This window comes from Mustela lutreola, chromosome 10 (assembly GCF_030435805.1).
Source record: "Mustela lutreola isolate mMusLut2 chromosome 10, mMusLut2.pri, whole genome shotgun sequence".
Taxonomy (NCBI): domain Eukaryota; kingdom Metazoa; phylum Chordata; class Mammalia; order Carnivora; family Mustelidae; genus Mustela; species Mustela lutreola.
In genome coordinates this window covers 23,880,208-23,903,289 of record NC_081299.1, presented here as the reverse complement: position 1 = coordinate 23,903,289, position 23,082 = coordinate 23,880,208, and the positions used below count along the sequence as shown (strand labels likewise).

At 41.6% G+C, this 23,082-nt stretch overlaps 1 protein-coding gene across 4 annotated transcripts in view; it reads right to left on the bottom strand.

The window, feature by feature from the left end:
• Positions 1–23,082, bottom strand: part of KPNA6 (karyopherin subunit alpha 6) — a 58,882-nt gene that overhangs the window by 23,410 nt on the left and 12,390 nt on the right. Inside the window, exons 1-2 of one of the 4 annotated variants that reach the window (XM_059136403.1) lie at positions 10,026–10,086; positions 1,942–2,027 (exon numbers count right to left, since the gene is read on the bottom strand). The exons of 2 other annotated variants lie outside the window; for them this stretch is intronic. Coding sequence is in view for 1 of the 2 variants with exons in the window: in XM_059136400.1 (XP_058992383.1) it covers positions 10,026–10,044 (19 nt within the window). In the remaining variant the exon portion in view is untranslated. Of the gene's footprint in view, positions 1–1,941; positions 2,028–10,025; positions 10,120–23,082 lie in introns of those variants that run through there. One more of the 4 variants, XM_059136400.1, reaches the window with a different exon arrangement.

The following is a 23,082-nucleotide window of genomic DNA, read 5'->3' as shown; positions in this document are numbered from 1 at the left end:
TCAAGTCTCTTTTTCTCTCCCTCTTCTGACAAATGAATAAATAAAATCTTAAAAAAAAAAAAAAAGGAAAGAAAAAGAAAGAAAATGCCAGGCCTAAGTGGTTTTTTAGAGGAGTTCTGCCAGATTTTCAATAAATTAGTTATTTTACTCAAACACTTTCAGAAAATAGGAAAAGGGATAAGTCTTTTTTTTTTTTTTAAAAGATTTTATTTATTTAATTTGACAGAGATCACAAGTAGGCAGAGACAGAAGGAAGCAGGTTCCCTGCCAAGCAAAGAGCCCGATATGGGGCTCGATCCCAGAAATCTGGGAATCATGACCTGAGCCGAAGGCAGCGGCTTTAACCCAATGAACCACCCAGGTGCCCCATATGTCTTCTTCTTTTTTTTTTTAAGGTTTATTTATTTGACAGTGAGTGGGGGGAGGAGAAGAATCCCCACTGGGCACCAAGCAAGACTTGGATCTCAATCCCAAGACCTATGAGATCATGACCTGAGCAGAAACCACAAGCTGATGCTTAACCTAGTAACTAAGGAGCCCTGAGGAGCATTTCTTTTGCTAACACCATCAAAGAAGAGTAATATGAGAAGGTCCTATACTTTTCTTAAGTCATTTGTGAACAAGAATACAAAAAAAAAATTTTTAGGATTGTTTATTTCGACAGAGAAAGAGACAGCGAGAGGGAACACAAGCATGGGGGAGCTGGAGAGGGAGAAGCAGGCTCCCTGCTTAGCAGGGAGTCTGATATGGAGCTCAATGCTATGACCTCAATGCCAGGACACTGGGGATCAGGACCTGAGCTGAAGGCAGATGCTTAACGAATGAGCCACCCAGATGCCCCAAGGATACAAAAATTCTAAATAATATTCAATCATATCCAGCAATGTGTAAAAAACTAATTCATCCTGACCACATGCGGCTTATTACAGGACTTAATGGGTAATTTTATTTTTTAAAAAACATTTTATTTTTTTGAGAGAGAGAGAAAGAGAAAACGAGCAGTGGATGGGGGGGTGGGGTCGGTCAGAGGAAAAGAGAAAAGCAGACTCCCCACCTAGCAGGAAGCCCAATGTGGGGCTCTATCCCAGGACCCAGAGATCAGACCTGAGCTGAAGGCATACACTCAACCAACTGAGCCACCCAGGAGCCCCTCCCATCTGTTTTTTCCTAAGTGTATTTTTCTACTTTTTTCTAAATTTCTAATGTACCTGTCATTTATGTTCAGACTTTTTATTTCACTTATAAACTTCCCTAAGTCTTTTAGATTTCCTTCAAATTAATATTTTCATTGTAATTCACTTCTGAATACCTGACTTCCATCAGTTTTATTTGGATCATGAAATTTTCTTTTAAATGAGTGATATTTGGGGACTTACTTTTTCTACCATTTACTTCTAATATAATTACACTGTAGTTAGAGTCTCAGAGATTCTTTTAAATTTACAGATCTTCCTTGACTTATGATTGGGCTATGTCCTCATAAACCCACTCTTGAGCTAACAATACACTGTAAGTCAAAATGCATTTAAGGGGCGCCTGGGTGGCTCAGTCAGATAAGCATCTGCTTTCAGCTCAGGTCATGATCCCAAGGTCCTGGGATCAAGCCCCGAATGCATCAGCGTCTCTGCTCGGAAGGGAGTCTGCTTCTCCCACTGCTTTTCTCTCTCTGTCCCCTCCAAAAAAAATAAAAAATAAAAAATAAAAAATGCATTTAATATGCCTAACCTACGGAATATCATAGCTTGGCCTAGCCTACCTTAAACGTGCTCAGAACACTCATATTAGCCTATAGTTGGGCAAACTCATCTAACACAAAGCCTGTTTTATAGTTAACATACTTACTATCTCATGTAACTTACTGAATACTATATTGAAAGTGGGGGGGAAAAAAAGGAATGGCCATAGGGGCACAGAATGGTTATAAGTGTATGAGTTGTTTACCCTTGTGATCACATGGCTGACGGGGAGCTGGGACTCACTGCTGCTGGTCAGCATCAGGAGAGAGTACTGTACCACATATCACCAGCCTGGAAAAAGACTTAAATTCAAGATTCAAAGTAATGTTTCTATTGAATGTATATTGCTTTCACACCATGGTGAAGTTGAAAAATTGTAAGTTAAGCCATCCTAAGTCAGGAACCATCAATAAAATGGAGATTTGCTTTTTTGGCTTAATATGTATTCAATTTATCTAAGTGTCCCATGTGTGCTTAAGAAGAACCTCTATTGGGGCGCCTGGGTGGCGCAGTGGGTGGGCCTCGGCCTTTGGCTCAGGTCATGGTCTTGGGGTCCTGGGATAGAGCCCCGCATTGGGCTCTCTGCTCAGCAGGGAGCCTGCTTCTCCCTCTCTCTGCCTGCCTCTCTGCCTACTTGTGATCTCTGTCAAACAAATAAAATCTTAAAAAAAAAAAAAAGAACCTGTATTCTTTAATAACTATTCATAGCATTCTATATACCATGTCCATTAAATCAAGTTGTTCCCCATGTTGCTCAACTCTTCCCACTGCTTTACTAATTTTTTTTCTTGACTTATCAACACTAAATGTGTCCATTTCACCCTGTAATTTTTCTTTTAAATTAAGATTTTATTTATTTATTTGACAGAGAGAGATCACAAGTAGACAGAGAGACAGGCAGAGAGAGAGAGAGAGGAAGCAGGTTCCTTGCTGAGCAGAGAGCTTGATATGGGGCTCGATCCCAGGACTCTGAGATCATGACCAGAGCCGAAGGCAGAGGCTTTAACCCACTGAGACACCCAGGAGCCCCTCACCCTATAGTTTTATTCTGCTTTGTATATTCTATGACAATGTTATTAGAGGTACATAAATTTAGAACAGTCCTGTCTTCCTGGTATATTGAAAAAATTTATTATTTTTTAATTTTAAAAAATATTTTATTTATTTATTTGACAGAGAGAATATACAATTGTGCAGGAGGAGCAGGAGGCAGAGCGTGAGGGAGAAGCAAGCTCCCTAGTGAGCAAGGAGCCCAGTGCGGGACTTGATCCTAGGATCAACCCTGGGATCATGACCAGAGACAAAGGTAGATGGTTAACTGACTGAGCCAACCAGGCGTCCCTGAAGAATTTTTAAAAAATTGTAAACAGCCAAATTATTCCTTAACAATGCTTTTTCCTTACTTTGTTAGACATTAACATAGCTATCATTTCCATTCCAGTCATGGTGGAAAAACAGGGACTGATTTACCTTCCTGCTGTAAAGTGTTTCAGATATTGGACACGAGGGAGTGAAAAGCTGTGATTCCCCAAGAGTGTAAGCCCTACTTATCTCCTTGACGTTCTGCCTGGAAGTATGTTCTAGACCACTGAGCAGGGAGAGGGTTACCAAATAGTATAGCAATCTTATTAGTTGGGGAAAGAGACTGGAGGGTTTAAGGAGACTGAGACAGCTGGAAACTGTGAGGCAGAGTTCCAGAGAAGAGTGAGCTACACAGAAAAAAAAAAAACTCAGGAAATCTGCTTAAGGTTCCCTTAAAACCTTGCTGGAGACTAAGGGCGAGAAGGCACTTGATGAATCAGAATGGAGATTCCTCACTGATCACTCAGGGTATTCAGTGAAGACCCTAAAAGGATACACTTTAGTAGTGACATTAAACTATCCCTAAAAAGACTACCAACAAACTTTAAAAACAAGATCAACTGAGCAGAATGTAACAACTGCCTATGAAACTCTACATCCTTTAAAAAACAAAACAAAATTTTATCAAAAATCCAATTAAAAACTTACAGATATGCCAAAAAGCAGGAAAGTATGACCCACAGCCAGAAGAAAAACCAATCAACAGAGACAGACTCCAAAATGATGCTGCCTGCAGTGCAAATGTTACCAAATGGCCCAATACACCTGTTGTGGCTGGATTCACAAAGGAAGAAGTAAGGTGGAGGAGGGAGACAGAAAAAAATAACTTAAGAAACAAAGACTGAAAAATTTCCAAATCTGATTCCATATACCCAAGAAAACATGGTAAAACACAAAGAAAATCAGGGACACCTGAGTGGTGCAGTCAGTTCAGTGTCCAACTCTAGGCTTCAGCTCAGGTGGTGATCTCAGGGTCGTGAGACTGAGTCCTGTGTAGGGCTCTGTGCTCAATACGGAGTCTGGATTCTCTCCCTCTGCCCACCCTTGCACACACATGTGAGCACACTATCTCTCTCAAACAAATAAATCTTTAAAAAACAAAACAAAGAAAATCACATTAAGGCACATCATAGCAAAATTTCTGAAAAAGTGGTAAAGAAAATCTGAAAAACAGCTAGAATGACTGATTACATGTAGAAAACCAAAGATAAGAATGACGTGACTTTTTGCCAAAAACTACAGGAGTGAGAAGACATTGAAATACCATCCTTAATATACTGAAGGAAAGCTGTCAAACTAGAATTCTATACCCAATGAAAATACTTTCAAAAATGGAAGTGAAATAGAAATCAACTTCTTCAAACAAAAGCTGAGATTTTTGTCTCTAGCAGATGTGTACTAAAGAAATACTACAGTTCTTGGGTGCCTGGGTGGCTCAGTGGGTTAAGCCGCTGCCTTCGGCTCAGGTCATGATCCCAGGGTCCTGGGATTGAGTCCCGCATCGGGCTCTCTGCTCAGCAGGGAGCCTGCTTCCCTCTCTCTCTCTCTCTCTCTGCCTGCCTCTCCATCTACTTGTGATTTCTCTCTGTCAAATAAATAAATAAAATCTTAAAAAAAAAAAAAAAACTACAGTTCTAAAACAAAAACAAACGTCAGTTCTTTAAGTAGAAGGAAAATATTACCAGGTGATAACTCAGATCGTCACAAAAGGAAGGATACTAGAAATCGTAAACTTATAGGTACATATTAAAATAACTTTTTTCCATTGAAAACATTTTTAAAAAATAAGCCAATAATGGAGATAAAATGGAATTATTCAGAAGAAAAAAGGGCCAAGAACACATGACAAATAGAAAACAAACTGATTTCCAGACTTACAATATAATATTCAAATTTCCAATTTTAATAAAAAAAAAAAATCACAAGGCATATAAAGAAACAGAGAAATACAGCCTAAAGGACAAAATTAACTGATACAAACTTTCCCTGAAAAAACTAAGGCACTTGACATACTAGACAAAGACTTTCAAACAAAACACCCAAAAGAGCTAAATATAAACAAATAAACAAACAAAAGGAAATCAGGAAAACAATGAACAAAATGAGTATCAACAAACAGAAAAATGACCAAACAGAAGAAGAAAAACAGAAGTTCTGGCACTGAGGGGTGCCTGGCTGTCTCAGTTGGGATCATGGGACCCTTGATTTTGGGTTTGTGAATGTTAGCCCCATGCTGGATGTAGAGATTACTTAAATAAATGAACTTAAAAAAAAAAAAAGAAAGAAAAAAGTTCTGGAGTTGAAAAGTACAGTAACTGAAATGAAAAATTCACTAGTGGGGTTTAATGGCAGACGACAGAAGCAGCAGAGATGAGCTTAAGGAAGAAGACTGAAAAGTAACAGCCTAGAAGATCCGTCAAATTCCAACAAGCAATATGGGAGTCAAAGAAACAGAAAAAGGGACAGAAAGAATTTAAGAAATAATGGCAGAAAACCTCCCAAATTCAATTTAAGTCATGAATCTACATGTATCCCTGAATCCCAAGGAAGATAAACTCCACATCTAGACAAACTGCTGAGAGCCAAAGACAAAAGAATTTTGGAAGCAGTGAAGGAGAAGCAATTCATCACATACAAGCCAATTTCTCATTAGAAACCATAAAGGCAAGAAGGCACTGGAATGACAAATTTAAAGATACAAAAAAGGGGGAAAAAAACAACAATAACTGTCAAAGAATCCTACATCTGACCGAACTGTGCTTCAAAAACAAGGGAGAGGGGCGCCTGGGTGGCTCAGTGGGTTAAGCCGCTGCCTTCGGCTCAGGTCGTGATCTCAGGGTCCTGGGATCGAGTCCCGCATCGGGCTCTCTGCTCAGCGGGGAGCCTGCTTCCTCCTCTCTCTCTCTGCCTGCCTCTCTGCCTACTTGTGATCTCCCTCTGTCAAATAAATAAATAAAATCTTTAAAAAAAAAAAAAAAAAAACAAGGGAGAAATTAAGACATTTCTGATAAACAAAAGCCGAAGAAGTAAGTTACCCCTAGACCTGCTGTAAACAAGAAATACTAAAGGAGTCCTTCAAACTGAAAATGAAAGGAAATGAGAGGAGGACTCCACAATAACTTGAACCCAGTAACGGTCACTACATGGGTAGTTATAAAACTCAGTATTACTGTATTTTTGGTTTGTAACTTCACTTTTTATTTCTTAGATGATTTAAAGGACAAACATATAAATTATAAATCTGTGTTACCAGGCATATGATGTGTAAGATGTAATTTGTGATGGCAACAACATAAAAGGAACTGGAACTGTACAGAAACAGACTTTTTAAAGTTAAGTTGGTACCAATTCAACCTAGATTGCTATAAACTTAGAATGTTAAATGTAATCCCCATGGTAACCACAATATCTAAGAAAAAAATACACACACAAAATAGACATTAAAAACATACACACAGGGGCGCCTGGGTGGCTCAATGGGTTAAAGCCTCTGCCTTCGGCTCAGGTCATGATCCCAGGGTCCTGGAATCGAGCCCCGCATCGGGCTCTCTGTTAGGCAGGGAGCCTGCTTCCTCCTCTCTCTCTCTGCCTGCCTCTCTGCCTACTTGTGATCTCTGTCAAATGAATAAATAAAATCTTAAAAAACAAACAAACCCATAAACACAAAAGGAAATGAGAAGGGAATTCACTAACAAAAAACAACTAAACACAGAAGGCAGTAATGGAGGAAGAGAGGGGCAAAAAAGGTAAAGGTGTAAGACAAAGAAAGCAATGAGTAAAATGCCAGAAGTCCTTCGTTATCAGTAATATATTATATGTAAATAGACTAAGCTCTCCAATCACTATACATTGTCTGCAAAAGACTTACTACATACCTAAAAACAGGAACAAGTTTAAAGTAAATGGATGAGAAAAGATATTACATCCTTATGGTAATCAAAAGAGAGCTGGGATAGCTATACTAATAACAGATAAAAAACTTCAAGTCAGAAACTGTTTAAATGATAAAGGATATCATATATTGGTAAAAGGGTCAATTCATCAAAAAGATAAGAGCAATTATAAAACATAAAGGCACCAGGGTGCCTGTGTTGCTCAGCAGGCTAAGTGGCTGACTCTTGGTCCTGGCTCATAACCTCAGGTCTTGAAGCTCAGAACAACCAATTCTCTCTCCCCCTCTTCCTCTGCACCTCCCCGGGCTCATGCATGCTCTCTTTCAAATAAATAAATCTTTTAAATAAAATGAACGCTTAATAGATTAATTAGGAAACAGAAATTTTCAACATTATGAATGAGCTAGACCTAAAAAGACGTATAGAACATTCTACCCAACAAAAGAATATGCCTTCTCAGGTATACATGGAATATTCTCCAGGACAGATCTTGGAGTCAACAAAGAGTCTCAGTGAATTCTCAAAGACTGAAATCAGACAAAGTATCTTCTCTGAGCACACAGAATGAAGAGAGAAATTCACAAATAGGTGGGTGGAAACTAACAACACATTCTTAAATAATAAAGTTGGAAGACTGGAACTTCCTCATTTTCTAACTTACTACAAAGCTATAGTAATCAGAAAAGTGTGGTACTGGGACGCCTGGGTGGCTCAGTTGGTTAAGCAGCTGCCTTCGGCTCAGGTCATGATCCCAGTGTCCTGGGATCGAGTCCCACATCGGGCTCCTTGCTTGGCAGGGAGCCTGCTTCTCCCTCTGCCTGCCTCTTTGTCTGCCTATGCTCACTCGCTCTCTCTCCCTCTATCCCTGACAAATAAATAAATAAAATCTTAAAAAAAAAAAAAAAAAAAAAAAAAGAAAAGTGTGGTACTGGCATAGGGTGTTTACAGATCAATGGATTAAAATTCAGAGTGTAAAAATAAATTCACACATCTATGGCCAGCTAAATAACTTTAATAAGGGTGTCAAGGGAGTATGAATAGTCTCTTCAAAAAAAAAAAAAAAAACAGTGCAGGGACAATTAGATTTCCAGATCTAAAGGAATGAAGTTGGACACCTAGCTTACACCATATACAAAAAGTGACTCAAAATTTATCAGCAACCGGGTGCCTGGATGGCTCAGTGGGTCACACTGCCAGCTCGGGTCATGATCTCAGCATTCTGGGATCGAGTCCCGCATGGGGCTCTCTGCTCAGCGGGGAACCTGCTTCCTTCTCTCACTCTCTCTGCCTGCCTCTCTGTCTACTGTGATCTCTCTCTCTGTCATATAAATAAATAAAATATTTTAAAAAATTGATCAGCAACCTAAATACAAGCTAAGACCATAAAATGCTTAGAATAATACATGGGGGGAGCACCTAGGTGGCTCAGTTGGTTTAGCGTCTGACTTTGGCTCAGGTCATGATCCCAGGTTGAGCCCCACGTTGGGCTCTCTGCTCAGCAGGTAGCCTAGTTCTCCCTCTCCCTATGCCACATCCCCCTGCTTGTGCTCTCTTGCTGTCAAATAAATGAATCTTAAAACAAAAACAAAAAACAAAAAACCCCAAAACTAGCCAACCCTAAACTGTTTACTCTCCCTGCCTTCACTTTCCCTCAGAAACCTCAGTAAAGGCTCTGGCCTAAAGAAGCTTACCCCTGGGGCACCTGGGTGGCTCAGTGTGTTAAGTCTCTGCCTTCGACTCAGGTCATGATCTCAGGGTCCTGGGATTGAGCCCCACATAGGGCTCTCTGCTCAGCAGGGGGTCTGTTTCCTTTCCCCTCCGTTCCCTCCCTTCCCCTCTCTGCCTGCCTCTCTGCCTGTCAAATAAATAAAAAATCCTAAGATGCTTGCCCCGTCCCTTCTGCCTCCTTCTGTGACCCTATATGCATGCAGTGGCTCCCTCTCTGACCTGGGACCATAACAAACAACTTTTTTTTTTTTTTAAGATTTTATTTATTTGACACAGAGAGAGAGAGAGAGATTGCAAGTAGGCAGAGCAGCAGGCAGAGAGAGAAGGGGAAGCAGGCTCTCTGCTCAGCAGGGAGCTCAATCTCAGGATCCTGGGATTATGACCTGAGTTGAAGGCAGATGCTTGTCCAACTGAGCCACCCAGATGCCCCAGCAATGAGAGTTTAAAAAGAAATCTTCCAAGATTAAGATTTGGGCTGGTTCTTCAACCAGGAAATATTGGGGGTTGAAACACCCATATACCCATACATGGGAGAGGGGCAGAGTAGAGTCTTCTAAGAGAAACTGAGTGAAAGAGAGATGAAAATGGACATTGAAAAGAGTTGAGGGCGCCTGGGTGGCTCAGTGGGTTAAGCCGCTACCTTCAGCTCAGGTCATGATCCCAGAGTTCTGGGATCGAGTCCCACATCGGGCTCTCTGCTCAGCAGGGAGCTTGCTTCCTCCTCTCTCTCTCTGCCTGCCTCTCTGCCTACATGTAATCTCTCTCTGTCAAATAAATAAATAAAATCTTTAAAAAAAAAAAAAAAGAAAAGAAAAGAGTTGAATTCTGGAGCTAGAGAAACTAAAGAAATGAAACTTCAGAGATGGTGCCTTAGTCATTCCGGAAAGTAGCCTAGTGAACCAATCGCAGCAGTGGGTCTTAGAATGTGCGAGTGTCCACATACACATCACTTGGCAAATCCCAAGTGAATTTGTTATTTTATTTTTAAAGATTTTATTTGTCAGAGAGAGAAAGAGAGCACAAGTAGGGGGAACAGCAGGCAGAGGGAGGCGGCTTCCCGCTGAGCGAGGAGCCCGATGCAGGACTTGATCCCAGGACTCTGGGGTTATGACCTGACCAAGGACAGATAGACAGCCTAACCAACTGAGCCACCCAGGTGTCCCTAAGTGAATTTACTATTAAAAAAAAAAAATTCTAGGGGATTGCAGAGGCCTCCCTTGGGGTTCCTGATTACTCCTGTGCCTGGAGACTAAGAGGCAAGGGCAAATTCCTAAAGGCAGCGCTATGGATTGCTGTCCCCCATTACCTGACACATGGTTTTTCATGACTCTAAGTCTGGGCTCTCCCAGAGGACTGTCCCCTCCTTTGGGCAGAGCTGACAGCAAAGCTGGAAGGAGAAGCAGCATGTGCTTCTTTAGTCACCATGGTGACAAGAAACTATCACAAATATTTGCTTATGACTTCACTGGAGAAGCCAGGCAGGGGAGGTTAGACTGGAAGAAGGAACAACTGCAGAAGCACATCTGGAATCAGCAACCAAAGGAATGCTGGACTCTCATTTAGGGACCAGCAGGCAGAGGGGCTTTTTCTATCATGCACTACTCTACTTGCTGGGGCTGGATCAAGAAATCAATGATACAAGATGCCTGGGTGCCTCAGTTGGTTAAGCATTTGCCTTTGGCTCAGGTCATGATCCTGGGGTCCTGGGATCAAGTCCCAAGTTGGGCTCCCTGATTAGTGAAGAGCCTGCTTCTCCCTCTACCTCTGCCCCCTCCCCCCACCACCTTATGCTCCCTCTCTAGCTAAAATTCATTTTCAAAAATCTTAAAAAAGAAAGAAAGAAATCCATGATACAAATATACCTTTTCTAGCATCTGACTGTCTGAGACAGCCTTTGGGTTTTCTTAAGACAAGGAACTCTCTCAAAGTGAATACATCTCTGAAGTTATACAACCCATTTGGGAAATAAATGGCTAATGTTACCATGCACTCTGTAAACTTTTAGAACCAAGGGACCAGTAATAATAATACAAGATAGGCAAAGACCCTGTTAAGACCTGAATTCTGCCCTGCTTCCAACTTCTATGTTGAAGGCCTGGTGCCTAGTCTCTCCAAATAGGACTATATGGAAACAGGGTCTCTAAAGAGATGGGGATACTGGGGTAAGGCCCTAACCCACTATGACTAGTATCCTTATAAAAAGGAGAAGATTAAGATACAGATGTACACAGAGGGAGAATACCATGTAAACATGAAGACAGCCACTGATAAACCAGAGAGAGAAAGGACTCAGAAAAAGCCAACCCTCATGACTGATCCTGGAATTCTAGCCTCCAGAACTGGGAGAATATAAATTCCTTTGTTTAAACCAGACAGGCTGTGGTACTTTTCATGGCAGCCCTAGCAATTTAATGTAAGCTCTAACTGATAAAGAACCTGAGTCTTAAGTCACACACTGAGTAGCAAGGTTACTGCAGTACTCCATTTAATCACTCATGTTTAAAATTTTGAGACTCATAAAACTTTAAAATTTTGCACATGTTCTCAGAAAAAGGCGTACTACGCATAGCCAGCTGTCCTGTGTGTGGGATGGAAATGATACTACTACACCTTCAAGCTCACATCCCATACACCTGCTGGCTCTAGGGCTTTCCAAATCAAAGCCTTATGTTCATGGTCTGTACTTCAAAAAGCTACCAAGCAATCACTTGATTCAAGGCATCTTGCCTGGAAGAACCCAAAGGAGCTATATTTAGGAGATAAGGGAACTAGCATTATTTTCTAGGCAATGACCTGACAATCTTCAAAGGAGCTGGGACATGGAATGCTATGAAGCAGTCAGTCTTTTCAAATGATTTCCCTTGTTCTGGTTCTGAGGGGGCGCTCCTCAGCAGAGGGAGGCTTTCTAAAGAAATGTTATTGTAGCTGCCCAGGTACTGAGAATAAGCTAACGCTTTAAATCACACAGACTATTTGGCATATACTACAGTAAGAAGCTTTACAACTCAATGATGCATTAAAGGTTTCTTAATGGCACTGGGAAGAGAGATAAAAGAGGAATGGTTACTCCTCAATATAAGGCCTCTTCCTTCAAGAAAGTAATTCCTCCCAGGTTGAAATTTTTTTTTTTTCAATTGGCCTCTCATACCTTTCACTAGGAATTCTCTAGCAAATATGTATCAGCATTAAGATTCCTGGGTTAAAGCTCTATGGCCATATGACTATTAACTGAAAAGAAAGGGTAAGAGGGTATCAGGATAGACAGCCCATAAGCCTTGACAGGCTAGTAACATTTGCTAATGTGCCAATCTTTGTCGGTTTATCTCTAATCTTCACAACAATATTGAGAATCCATTCAACAGATGACAAAAATGAGACTCGGGGCGCCTGGGTGGCTCAGTGGGTTAAAGCCTCTGCCTTCGGCTCAGGTCATGACCCCAGGGTCCTGGGATTGAGCCCCGCATCGGGCTCTCTGTTCAGCAGGAAGCCTGCTTCCTCCCCTCTCTCTCTGCCGGCTTTTCTGCCTACTTGTAATCTCTGCCTGTCAAATAAAATAAATAAAATCTTTAAAAAAAAAAGAGAGAGAGACTCAGAGGGTAAGTGAACAAGTGAGGAAGCTAATATCAACCCTGACCTATTTGGTCCCAAACTCCAGTCTCTTCTCATTTCCTGAAAAGGAAAGCTATTGGTAACAGCAAATCTATCAGAATTCTGGGTTGGAAGCTATTCCATCACTGATAAAGAAACCAATGTGGTCACATCCCAGAATTTCAGTTAAACACAAACTCAAATGCCTTAAAAGGTAAAGAGGTGAACGATGTTTAGCAGGTCATAATATTACATCAGGGATTGCACTCATACTCCGTTTTTACAACACTGTGCCAGCCAAACAAGATTCGACAGAGGCTGTGGTGAAATCAAGTGTTTTAAGCCCTTGGACACTACCTAAACAGCAATTAACAGCTAAAGAACCAGGTTCAGTAGCATTATGACTTACACAAGATCATTCAGCTATTAAACTGTGACGCTGGGGCTGGGATCTAAATCTCTAAAGGCCTCTACTTTCATCCAACCTCTGAGAATTACTTCTTTCCATCCCCCCAACACACATAATTCTGTTCAATTTGGCTCCTGCCCTTGAACTAGGTTCTGTCTAGACTGATCTATGTATTGTCTTTTTTTTTTTTAAGATTTTATTTATTTCTTTGACACACAGAGATCACAAGTAGGCAGAGAGGCAGGCAGAGAGAGGGGGGGAAGCAGGATCTCCGCTGAGCAAAGAGCCTGATGTGGGACTCGATCCCAGGAAACTGGGATCATGACCTGAGCCGAAGGCAGAGGCTTAACTGAGACACCCAGGCACCCCATGTATTATTCAGTTATTTTACCTTGAGAGTTACTGGCAATCAATTCTCTAATTAGTGCATATGACAGGGAGCAAGTGAAAACTTTGCCAAGATATCTGCCTAGGAGTTTCACTCTCTACCCACTGTATCCGCTTTTTAGGAACTCATTTTCACAGTATAGGTTTTTCTTTGCAGTGACTTCTCTCCCTAGACCATAAATCCAACCAAACAAACCTAAAGTACATCTGATTGCTGTGTGAACAACCAGAAATTAACTAAATCAAAATTCTTCCGAAACAGATAGAGCCAGCCATGATGGGATTGGAAGAGTGGGAAGACAACACACAACACAAGTGACAGAGGTAAATCTGAACATTTTCAAAGATGTTCTTCCAAAACTCACCTGGGTTCAGTTTCTTATCAAACACAACATAGACTGGTTTAAATTTTGCCTGTCTTCTTGCTGGTCTACCTAATAGATAATTACTATGAATGCACAGACAGTCGATGGTAAAGTTTTGATATTAATGGTGCTAGCTAAAATTAGCACCATAGGAATAGTTCCAGGAATCTCACCACCTGAATTTTTTTTTCTTTTAAGATTTATTTTTGGGGGGCGCCTGGGTGGCTCAGTGAGTTAAGCCGCTGCCTTCGGCTCAGGTCATGATCTCAGGGTCCTGGGATCGAGTCCCGCATCGGGCTCTCTGCTCAGCAAGGAGCCTGCTTCCCTCTCTCTCTCTCTGCCTGCCTCTCTGCCTACTTGTGATCTCTCTGTCAAATAAATAAATAAAATCTTAAAAAAAAAAAAAAAAAGATTTATTTTTGGGGCACCTGGGTGGCTCAGTGGGTAGAGTCTCTGCCTTCGGCTCAGGTCATGATCTCAGGGTCCTGGGATTGAGCCCCGCATCAGGTTCTCTGCTTAGCAAAAGCTTCTACACCCAACATGGAGCTCAAATCACAACTCTGAGATCAACAATCACATGCTCCACTGACTGAGCCAGCCAGGCGCCCCTACCGCCTGAAATCCTTTATCCTAAAAATCAGTCACTTGTATATTTTTCCATTCACCACCCTATCCAAGCTACTGTCCCATTTCTCCGTTCTCATGTCATGGAGAGCAAAAAAACTTTTGTGTCCTTTTTATTAAGAATTATTTTAAAAATATTTATTTTTAGAGAGAGCAAGAGAGCATTTGCAATCAGTGGGGGAGAGGGAGAGAGATTATCTTTTTTTTTTTTTTTTTTTAAGATTTTGTTGACTTATGGGCGCCTGGGTGGCTCAGTGGGTTAAGCCGCTGCCTTCGGCCCAGGTCATGATCTCAGGGTCCTGGGATCGAGTCCCACATCGGGCTCTCTGCTCAGCAGGGGGCCTGCTTCCCTTCCTCTCTCTCTGTGATCTCTTCCCTTCCTCTCTCCTACTGTGATCTCTCTGTCAAATAAATAAATAAAATCTTTAAAAAAAAAAAAAAAAAAAGATTTTGTTGACTTATTTGACAGAGATCACAAGCAGGCAGAGAGAGGAGGAAGCAGGCTCCCAACTGAGCAGAGAGCCCGATGACTCTCTGCTCAGATTGAGCAGAGAGCTCAATCCCAGGACCCTGGGATTATGACCTGAGCCGTAAGGCACAGGCCTTAACCCACTGAGACACCCAGGTGCCCTGAGAGAGATAATCTTAAACAGACTCCACATTCTGCACAAAGCCCCATGTGGGGCTCAATCTCATGACCCTGAGGTCATGACCTGAGCCAAAATCAAGAGTCCAATTCTTAACTGACTGAACCACCCAGGTGCCCCATGAATTATTTAAACACTGAAAAACTGAAATAGCATAACAAACATCTATAAACTGATCAAAAACAAAACAAAACAAAACATGGGGCTTAACTCATGACCCTGAGATCAACACCTGGACTGAAATCAAGAGTCCTTAACCAACTGAGCCACTCAGGTGCCCCAAGATTCAACAAATTTTTTTTTTTTTAGATTTTTATTTATTTATTTGACAGAGATCACAAGTAGGCAGAGAGGCAGGCAGAGAGAGAGGAAGGGATATTTTATATTTATATTTTAACTGAACATTAAAAAAAAAAAAAATTTTATTGGCGCCTGGGTGGCTCAGTCATTGGGTGTCTGCCTTCGGCTTGGGTCCTGGTCCCGGGGTCCTGGGATCGAGCCCCAGACTGGACTCCCTGCTCAGCGGGAAGCCCATTTCCCCCTCTCCCACTCCCCCCTGCTTACATTCCCTCTCTGCTGTCTCTGTCAAATAAATAAATCTTTATTAAATAAATAAATAAATAAAAATAAAATCTTTATTAAAAAATATATAGTTTTTATTTATTTATTTGACAGACAGAGATCACAAGTAGGCAGAGAGGCAGGCAGAGAGAGAGGAGGAAGCAGGCTTCCTGCTGAGCAGAGAGCCCAATGTAGGGCTCAATCCCAGGACCCTGGGATCATGACCTGAGCTGTAGGCAGAGGCTTTAACCCACTGAACCACCCAGGCACCCCTAAACTAAACATTTTAAAGTTGTCAACGTTATACCTTGCACTTTACCTTATTACTTTAGTATGTGCCTCCTAATAAGGGCCTTCTTACATAAGCACAATTTCAAACTTAAGAAAATTAATGAAACACCTATTATCTTGTCCATACTCAAATTTTCTTCTTTCAAAATGGTTGTCATAGTTCGTTGGGCTTTTTGTTTTCCCCACCCCAAGCCAGAACCTAGTCAAGGTTCACCCACTGTATTAGTCTTTTAACATTTTATTGTGGAAAATTTCAATTATATACAAAAGCAGACAGAATAATCTCAATGCAATCATTGAGTCAATAATCAACTAGTAGCCATTCATCTATATTTCCATCAACCAAGTGATCCTTAAGCAAATTCCTGACATTCACCTATACATATTTTTAGGTATATAGCTTCAAACAATTAAAAACTTTATGGGGCGCCTGGGTGGCTCAGTGGGTTAAAGCCTCTGCCTTCAGCTTGGGTCATGATCCCAGGGTACTGGGATTGAGCCCCACATCGGGCTCTCTGCTTGGCAGGGAGCCTGCTTCCCTTCCTCTCTCTCTGCCTGCCTCTCTGCCTACTTGTGGTCTCTGTCAAATAAATAAATAAAATCTTTAAAAATTACAACATCGGGTGCCTGGGGTGGCTCAGTGGGTTAGGCCGCTGCCTTCGGCTCAGGTCATGATCTCAGGGTCCTGGGATCGAGTCCTGCATCGGGCTCTTTGCTCAAGGGGAGAGCCTGCTTCCTCCTCTCTCTCTACGCCTGCCTCTCTGCCTACTTGTGATCTCTCTCTGTCAAATAAATAAATAAAATCTTAAAAAAAAAAAAATTACAACATAATTTTCCCAACTTCTGGTCATTTTTAATCTATAAAATCCCTGCCCCATCCCTTTACTCATGATACTGACTTTCTGAAAAGACTAGGTCAGTTGTCTTAATGAATGCCCTGCATCTCATTTTTTTGTCATTAATTTACATGCTTATCTCTTGTATTTCCTATAAAACGGAAGTTAGGTCTTGAGGCTAGAGTAGATTCAGGTTCACAGTATTTTTTTAAAAAAGATTTTATTTGAGAAAGAAAGATTGTGCGAGCAAACATCGGGGTGGGGCAGACAGAGGGAGAAGCAGGCTCCCCACTGAGCAGAGAGCCTGACACGAGGCTCAATCCCTGGATTCTGGGATCATGACCTGAACCAAAGGCAGAAACTTAACCGACTAAGCCACCCAGGCCTTCTGGGTTCACGATATGTTTCTGGCAATAATACGTTAAGGCGATGCTGTGCATTTCATACTTACCCCATCAAGAGGCATATAATGGTAGGCTGTCCAAATGATAATAAATTTGATAATGATGGCAATCTCTCTTGAAAGTCATCTACATACCCTAAGTCTCCACTTTAATTTTCTTGTGACATGTTTCTTGAATATTACATATTATATGTGTAAGATATAACGCACGGTAAAATGACCAACTTTTAAAAATAGGCACTACCACTATTGTTGAATCTCTGGGTGCTCTGTTCACTCTTCTACCTCTTCAAATTGACTTCTATTTCTTCTGTTCCACAGAAAACTGCTTTTATCAAGGTCACCAGCAACCTCCCTGTTGCCATATCTAATGGAGAGGAATTTGTCCCCTTCTTCAACTCTCAGAGTAATTACTAATCCCCCTATTCTCTCAGAAACACTGCTGTCTTGGCACCACTCTCAACCTCATCCAGTTTTCTCAGTCCTCTTAATGGCTCCTCCTCCCTACATCTACATACTGGTTTCTATCTTTTTTTCTTTTTAAGATTTTATTTATTTGACAGAGAGATAGCACAAGTAGAGCGGCAGGCAGAGGGAGAGGGGGAAGCAGGCTCTCAGCAGAGCAGGAAGCCCAATGCGGAGCTCGATTCTAGCACCCTGGGTTCATGACCTGAGCTAAAGGCAGCTGCTTAACTGACTCAGCCATCCAGGCACCCCTACATACTGGTTTCTACATTCTCTTACAAGGTGATTTTATCCATTCCCATGATAACTTCCAAATTTATGTCCTAAGCCAAACCTTCTCCCTTGAGCTCCAGATCCATATATTCAACTACCTATCAAAATCCTTATCTGGGATATCCAAAACTAACTCAAATTCTTCCCCCCTCAAAAGCAACACCAACAACATTTACAAGTTAGTCAAGTCAAAACCTAAGGAAAAAGCCATTCCTGATTCCCTCTGTCTCCACTTTCATCTAATCTACTGCCCAAACCTGTCTCAGTTTTATCTCCGAATATGTCTTGATTGTATTTACATGTCTTAATTCCTGATCCCCATACCGTTCAAGTCACTACTATCTCACCTGGCTACTAAAGAGCCTACCTCTTCCTCTCTTCCCCTACGCCCCCCATCCACCACACAACAAAACCAGAGACACCACTACTCCCATGTAGAATAAAAACCTCTTCCAAATTCAAGGTCCTGCCTATATATTCATCTCATCTCATTCAACTCTGTATCTTCATCATTATATGTCCCTGTCACAATGGCCCCATCACTATTTGGAGGCTATTTCTGGTTGCAGTCTTCATACTTCCTGTTTTCTCTCTGTCCACAGTGCTCTTCCCTAGCTCTTAGAATCGCTAGGTCCTTTCCTCATTACCTTAATCCAAAGTAAACTACTCTTATTTTTGTCAGAACACCTGTTTTACTTCCTTCATTACACTATTTTACAGTTTGTGTCTATTCTCTTCCATAGGATGTTTTAAGTTCTGCAAAGGCAGACCTTTTTTATATCTCCAGCATCTACAGTATCATAGATATACAAGTATTTATTAATGAATCGCTGTTCAAGTATTTATTCAATATTTACTGAACACCTACACTGCCTCAGACACAAGGCCTAGCTGTAATAGCTGCATAATACACATTTCCCAGGAAGTGTAAGTCACAGAAGAAGTGTACAGCAGGGGTGCCTGGGTGGCTCAGTGGGTTAAAGCCTCTGCCTTCAGCTCAGGTCCTGATCCCAGGGTAGCCTGGGATCAAGCCCCACATTGATGTCTCTCTGCCTGCCTCTCTGCTTGCCAAATAAATAAATAAAAATCTAAAAATAAAAAATTTTTAAAAAAAGTGTACAACAAAGAAATCTTCCTGTGACTGCAGTGGAGCACAACTTCCAAAGGCAGATTTTAGAAGGGTTTCTTCCTAGAAACCTGAAACCATAGATTTCTTCCAGAATTGGTATGAAAACTGAATAAAAAACAAGCTGTAAATCAGGACACACAAGTGCTTCAGAAGAATACGTTTTAGCCTACTAAACCCAGTGACCTTGTCTGCCTTGATTCTATTAGACTTCCTAATTCATCACCTATGATCACCTTTGCCTTCTTGAAACTCTACCCATGATTCTGACAGTGCCACCTTCTCCCACTTCTACCTTTCCTGCCACTCCTCAGGTTTCATACTGTGTTCTCTTCAGTGCCCATCTCTCACTGTCAGTGTGGACAATCACCCTTTCTTCAACCTCCACTTTTTTTTTTAAAGATTCTGTTTATTTATTTGACAGACAGAGATCACAAGTAGGCAGAGATGGGGGAAGCAGGCTCCCTGCTGAGCAGAGAGCACGATGTGGGGCTCAATTCCAGGACCCTGGGATCATGACCTGAGCCGAAGGCAGAGGCTTTAACCCACAGAGCCACGCAGGTGCCCTCAACCTCCACTTCTATGTCAAGTACCAAATCTCTACTGTTACTACTGCCTCCTGCCTGTTTCTTCCCTTGTTCAGTTAATGCTATTACCATACACTTGGCCTTAGAGTCAGCCATGAACTTCCTCCTCCCCAAACTTTAACAGATTGATAAACTGATTTCTACCTGTGCCAGTCTCTCTTTAACCCAAGTCTATCCAGCTTCCTCTGAGCCTTTTCTCAACTAGGCCTCAACGACGGCCTATAAACCTTTGAACAAAACAGTAACATAGTTCCGTTTGAGAAAATCTCAAGACTGCAGAAGAGTTTACAGTTTGTTCCACCAATACATGAAAATAGGACCCCATTTCCCAGGCTTTGTGGCAGGGTAGGAGCCTAAGGTCAATAAGCACCAGTAAGCAAACCCAGGTGGGTTTCAGATGAACTAATCCTCCTTTCTCACATTTTGTAATTTTTCACTTCCCTGACTCTTCTAAGTCCCTGTTCTCTGTCCCCCCATTCTTCTATCCTCCCTTTAAAATGCCCAGTTAACCCTACAGAAATCGAAGTTGAATTCAGTGCACACTTTTCCCTGTTATAATAGTATATTATCCATTAAAATCTGTCCTTGTCATTTTAATTAGTGGCCACTTTATCTCTGATTTGTTACCCAAATTTGTTCCCACTGACAACCTGCAATGACAGTTTTAATTTATAACTCATTCCTCTCACTTCTAAGCCATTAAATCTTTGAGAGCAGGAATCAATGGCACAGTGCACATCACACACGTGCTCTCAAATGTTCCATCCAACATTTTAAACTTAAGTTTCCCAAAGGATTCAAAGCAGTTAACAACAAACTCAACGAAATAAAAATACAGGGGCGCCTGGGTGGCTCAGTTAGTTGAATGACTGCCTTCGGCTCAGGTCATGATCCCGGACTTCCAGGATCGAGTCCCACATCGGGCTCCCAGCTCTTTGGGGAGTCTGATTCTCCCTCTGACCTTCTCCTCTCTCATGCTCTCTCTCACTCATTCTCTCATGAATAAATAAATAAAAGCTTTTAAAAATAAAATAAAAATAAAAATACAAAACAAAAAATCTGGAATAGGAATATACCAATTTGTATATAAGACAGGGAAAGATAAGGGGCAACTAAATGGCTCCACTGGTTGAGAATCTGACTCTTGATTCTGGCTCAGGTCATGATCTCAGGGTCATGAGATGGAGCCCCACACTGGGCTCCATGCTCAGTGTGATCTGCTTGTCCCTGTCCCTCTGCTCCTCAGCCCCCTTCTGCTCACACTCTCTCAATCTCAAATAAACAAATAAAATCTTAAAAAAGAAAACAGGGGAAAAAATATATATAGATAGCAGGCTAAGAATCAATTATTAAAACCAAGTTGCGTTTTGGGGCAATTGGGTGGCTCAGCTCGTTAAGCATCTACCTTCGGCTCAGGCTGACCTAGGGCCCAGGGATCAAGCTCCATACCAGGCTCCCTGCTCAGTTGTGGGGGGTCCCCTACCTCTCCCTCCCAACCACTTGTGCTTGGTTCCGCATGTGTGCTCTCTCAAATAAATGAAAGCTGAAAAAAAAAATTGAGTTGCATTTTGTCATGTTAGCTGTCTGGTAGCCAACAATGCAATGAGTGAACACTTACATAATTTTCATTATGCATGACAGTGCCTTTTCTAATAAAAGAGTCATTTAGTTGAGAGAGAGAATATCAAGCAGACTCCTCACTGAGCTTGGAGCTCACTCCCAAGACCCCTAGATCATGACCTGAGCCAAAATAAAGAGTTAGACACCCAATCAACTGAGCCACCCAGGCATCCCTATGATAGTGCCTTTTGAAGCACAAAAGTTTAAAAAAGTTTTTTTAAAGATTCTATTTATTTATTTGACAGAGATCACAAGTAGGCAAAGAGGCAGGTGGAGGTGGGAGGGAAAGCAGGCTTCCTGCGGAATAGAGAGCCTGATGCGGGGCTTGATCCCAGGACCCTGAGATCATGAGCTGAGTCGAAGGCAGAGGCTTAACTCACTGAGCCACCCAGGCACCCCAAAGTTTTAAATTTTGACTAAGTCCATTTTATGTTTTTCCTTTTTGGTTGCTTGTGCTGATTTGTTGTATCTAAGAAACTATTGTCTAATCCAAGGTGATGAAGATCTACTGTTTTCTTGAGTTTTATAGTTTTAGCCTTTCATATTTGTCTTTGATCCACTGAGTTAATTTTGTATATACTGTAAGGTCGAGCGGGGGGATGGGTGGGAATATCCAACTTCATTCTTTTGTAAATGGATACCTATTCATTTTAGGTATTACATATAATACCTAGCACATGAGGAAAACAAAACAAACCAGTGATCCCCAGAAGTCCTTTCTTAATGAATTTATTTTTAGTTGTGATGCCTTCAAAGTAATAGTTTTTCTGATTAAACCAGTCTATAAACCAAAAAACTGCTGCAGTATACAGCAAGTGCCTCTCCTCTATCAAGTTTCTTAGTTCTGGTTTAGTTCAGGCTTCTTAGTTCTGTGTCTTTCTAGGAGACCTCTGTCAGGCTCCAAAGAAGGCAAGAATCATGATGCTCCTGCCAAGAAAAATCACACATCTGTGTCTTTACTGCTAGGTGTGAAACAGTCTTCGAGTTTAGTCCAGAATGCTTTCCAAAGTCTCTAGCCATGGTCAAAAGGTTTTATCTAAATCCAGAGTAAAAGCCCTAAAATACCCCTTTTGAAAGATCTTTGAAATATCCCAAAGTCAGTGTCTAACCTCTGTGAGGGGATATTCCCAAGGAAAATTCAAATTTGAATGGTAATAATTAAGTAATGATTTGCTTAGCTTTTAAGGCACAACTCGTACAGAACCCCCATTTTAGGAGCACCAGGGTGGCTCAGTCCATTAAGTGACTGCAGTCGGCTCAGGTCATGATCCCAGGGTCCTGGGATCTGAGCCCCACATTGGGCTCCCTGCTCAGTGGGGAACCTGGTTCTCCCTCTGCCTCTGCTGCTCCTCTTGCTTCTGCTCTCTCGCTCATACTCTCTCAAATAAATAAAATCTTTTTTTTTTTTAAAGATTTTATTTATTTATTTGACAGAGAGAGATCACAAGCAGGCAGAGAGGCAGGCAGAGAGAGAGGAGGAAGCAGGCTCCCTGCTGAGCAGAGAGCCCGACGTGGGACTCGATCCCAGCACCCTGAGATCATGACCTGAGCCGAAGGCAGCGGCTTAACCCACTGAGCCACCCAGGCGCCCTCAAATAAATAAAATCTTAAAAAAGAAAAAAAGAACCCCCATTTTAGAGGTATGGAAACGAAGGCATAACTTGCAGAAGGACCCACTCAATTAAATGGGTCTAATCCAGGTATTTCTAAAAACCAATGCTCTCTCCATTACATATACCTTACTTAAAGCATACTAGCCACATGGGGACTCCCTTCTTATTTTCTGGAAGGAGAGTCAACAATGTTCCTTCTACTACCCTAACCATTGCCTGATTCATCCCTCAATGAGGTATGATCCAATTCTTGCCAGGAATGGGGAATACAAATATTAGATGACAATAACACTGATAGCAACAGAAGTAGAAAAATGTAGGGACTGACAGGTGGCGGCAGGGACACTGATGATATCAAGATGAGGGAAATACCATGAGCTGACATAAATGTCACTGAACTCTGGTGTAGGGCTTGAAAATGGTTTTTAAAAAGTTCAGCATTATGGGGGTGCCTGGTTGGCTCAGTTAAACATCTGACTCTTGATTTCAGCTCAGGTCATAACCTCAGGTAGTGAGATAGAGCCCACCGCTGGGCACCATGCTCAGTTGGGAGTCCACTGTTCTCCCT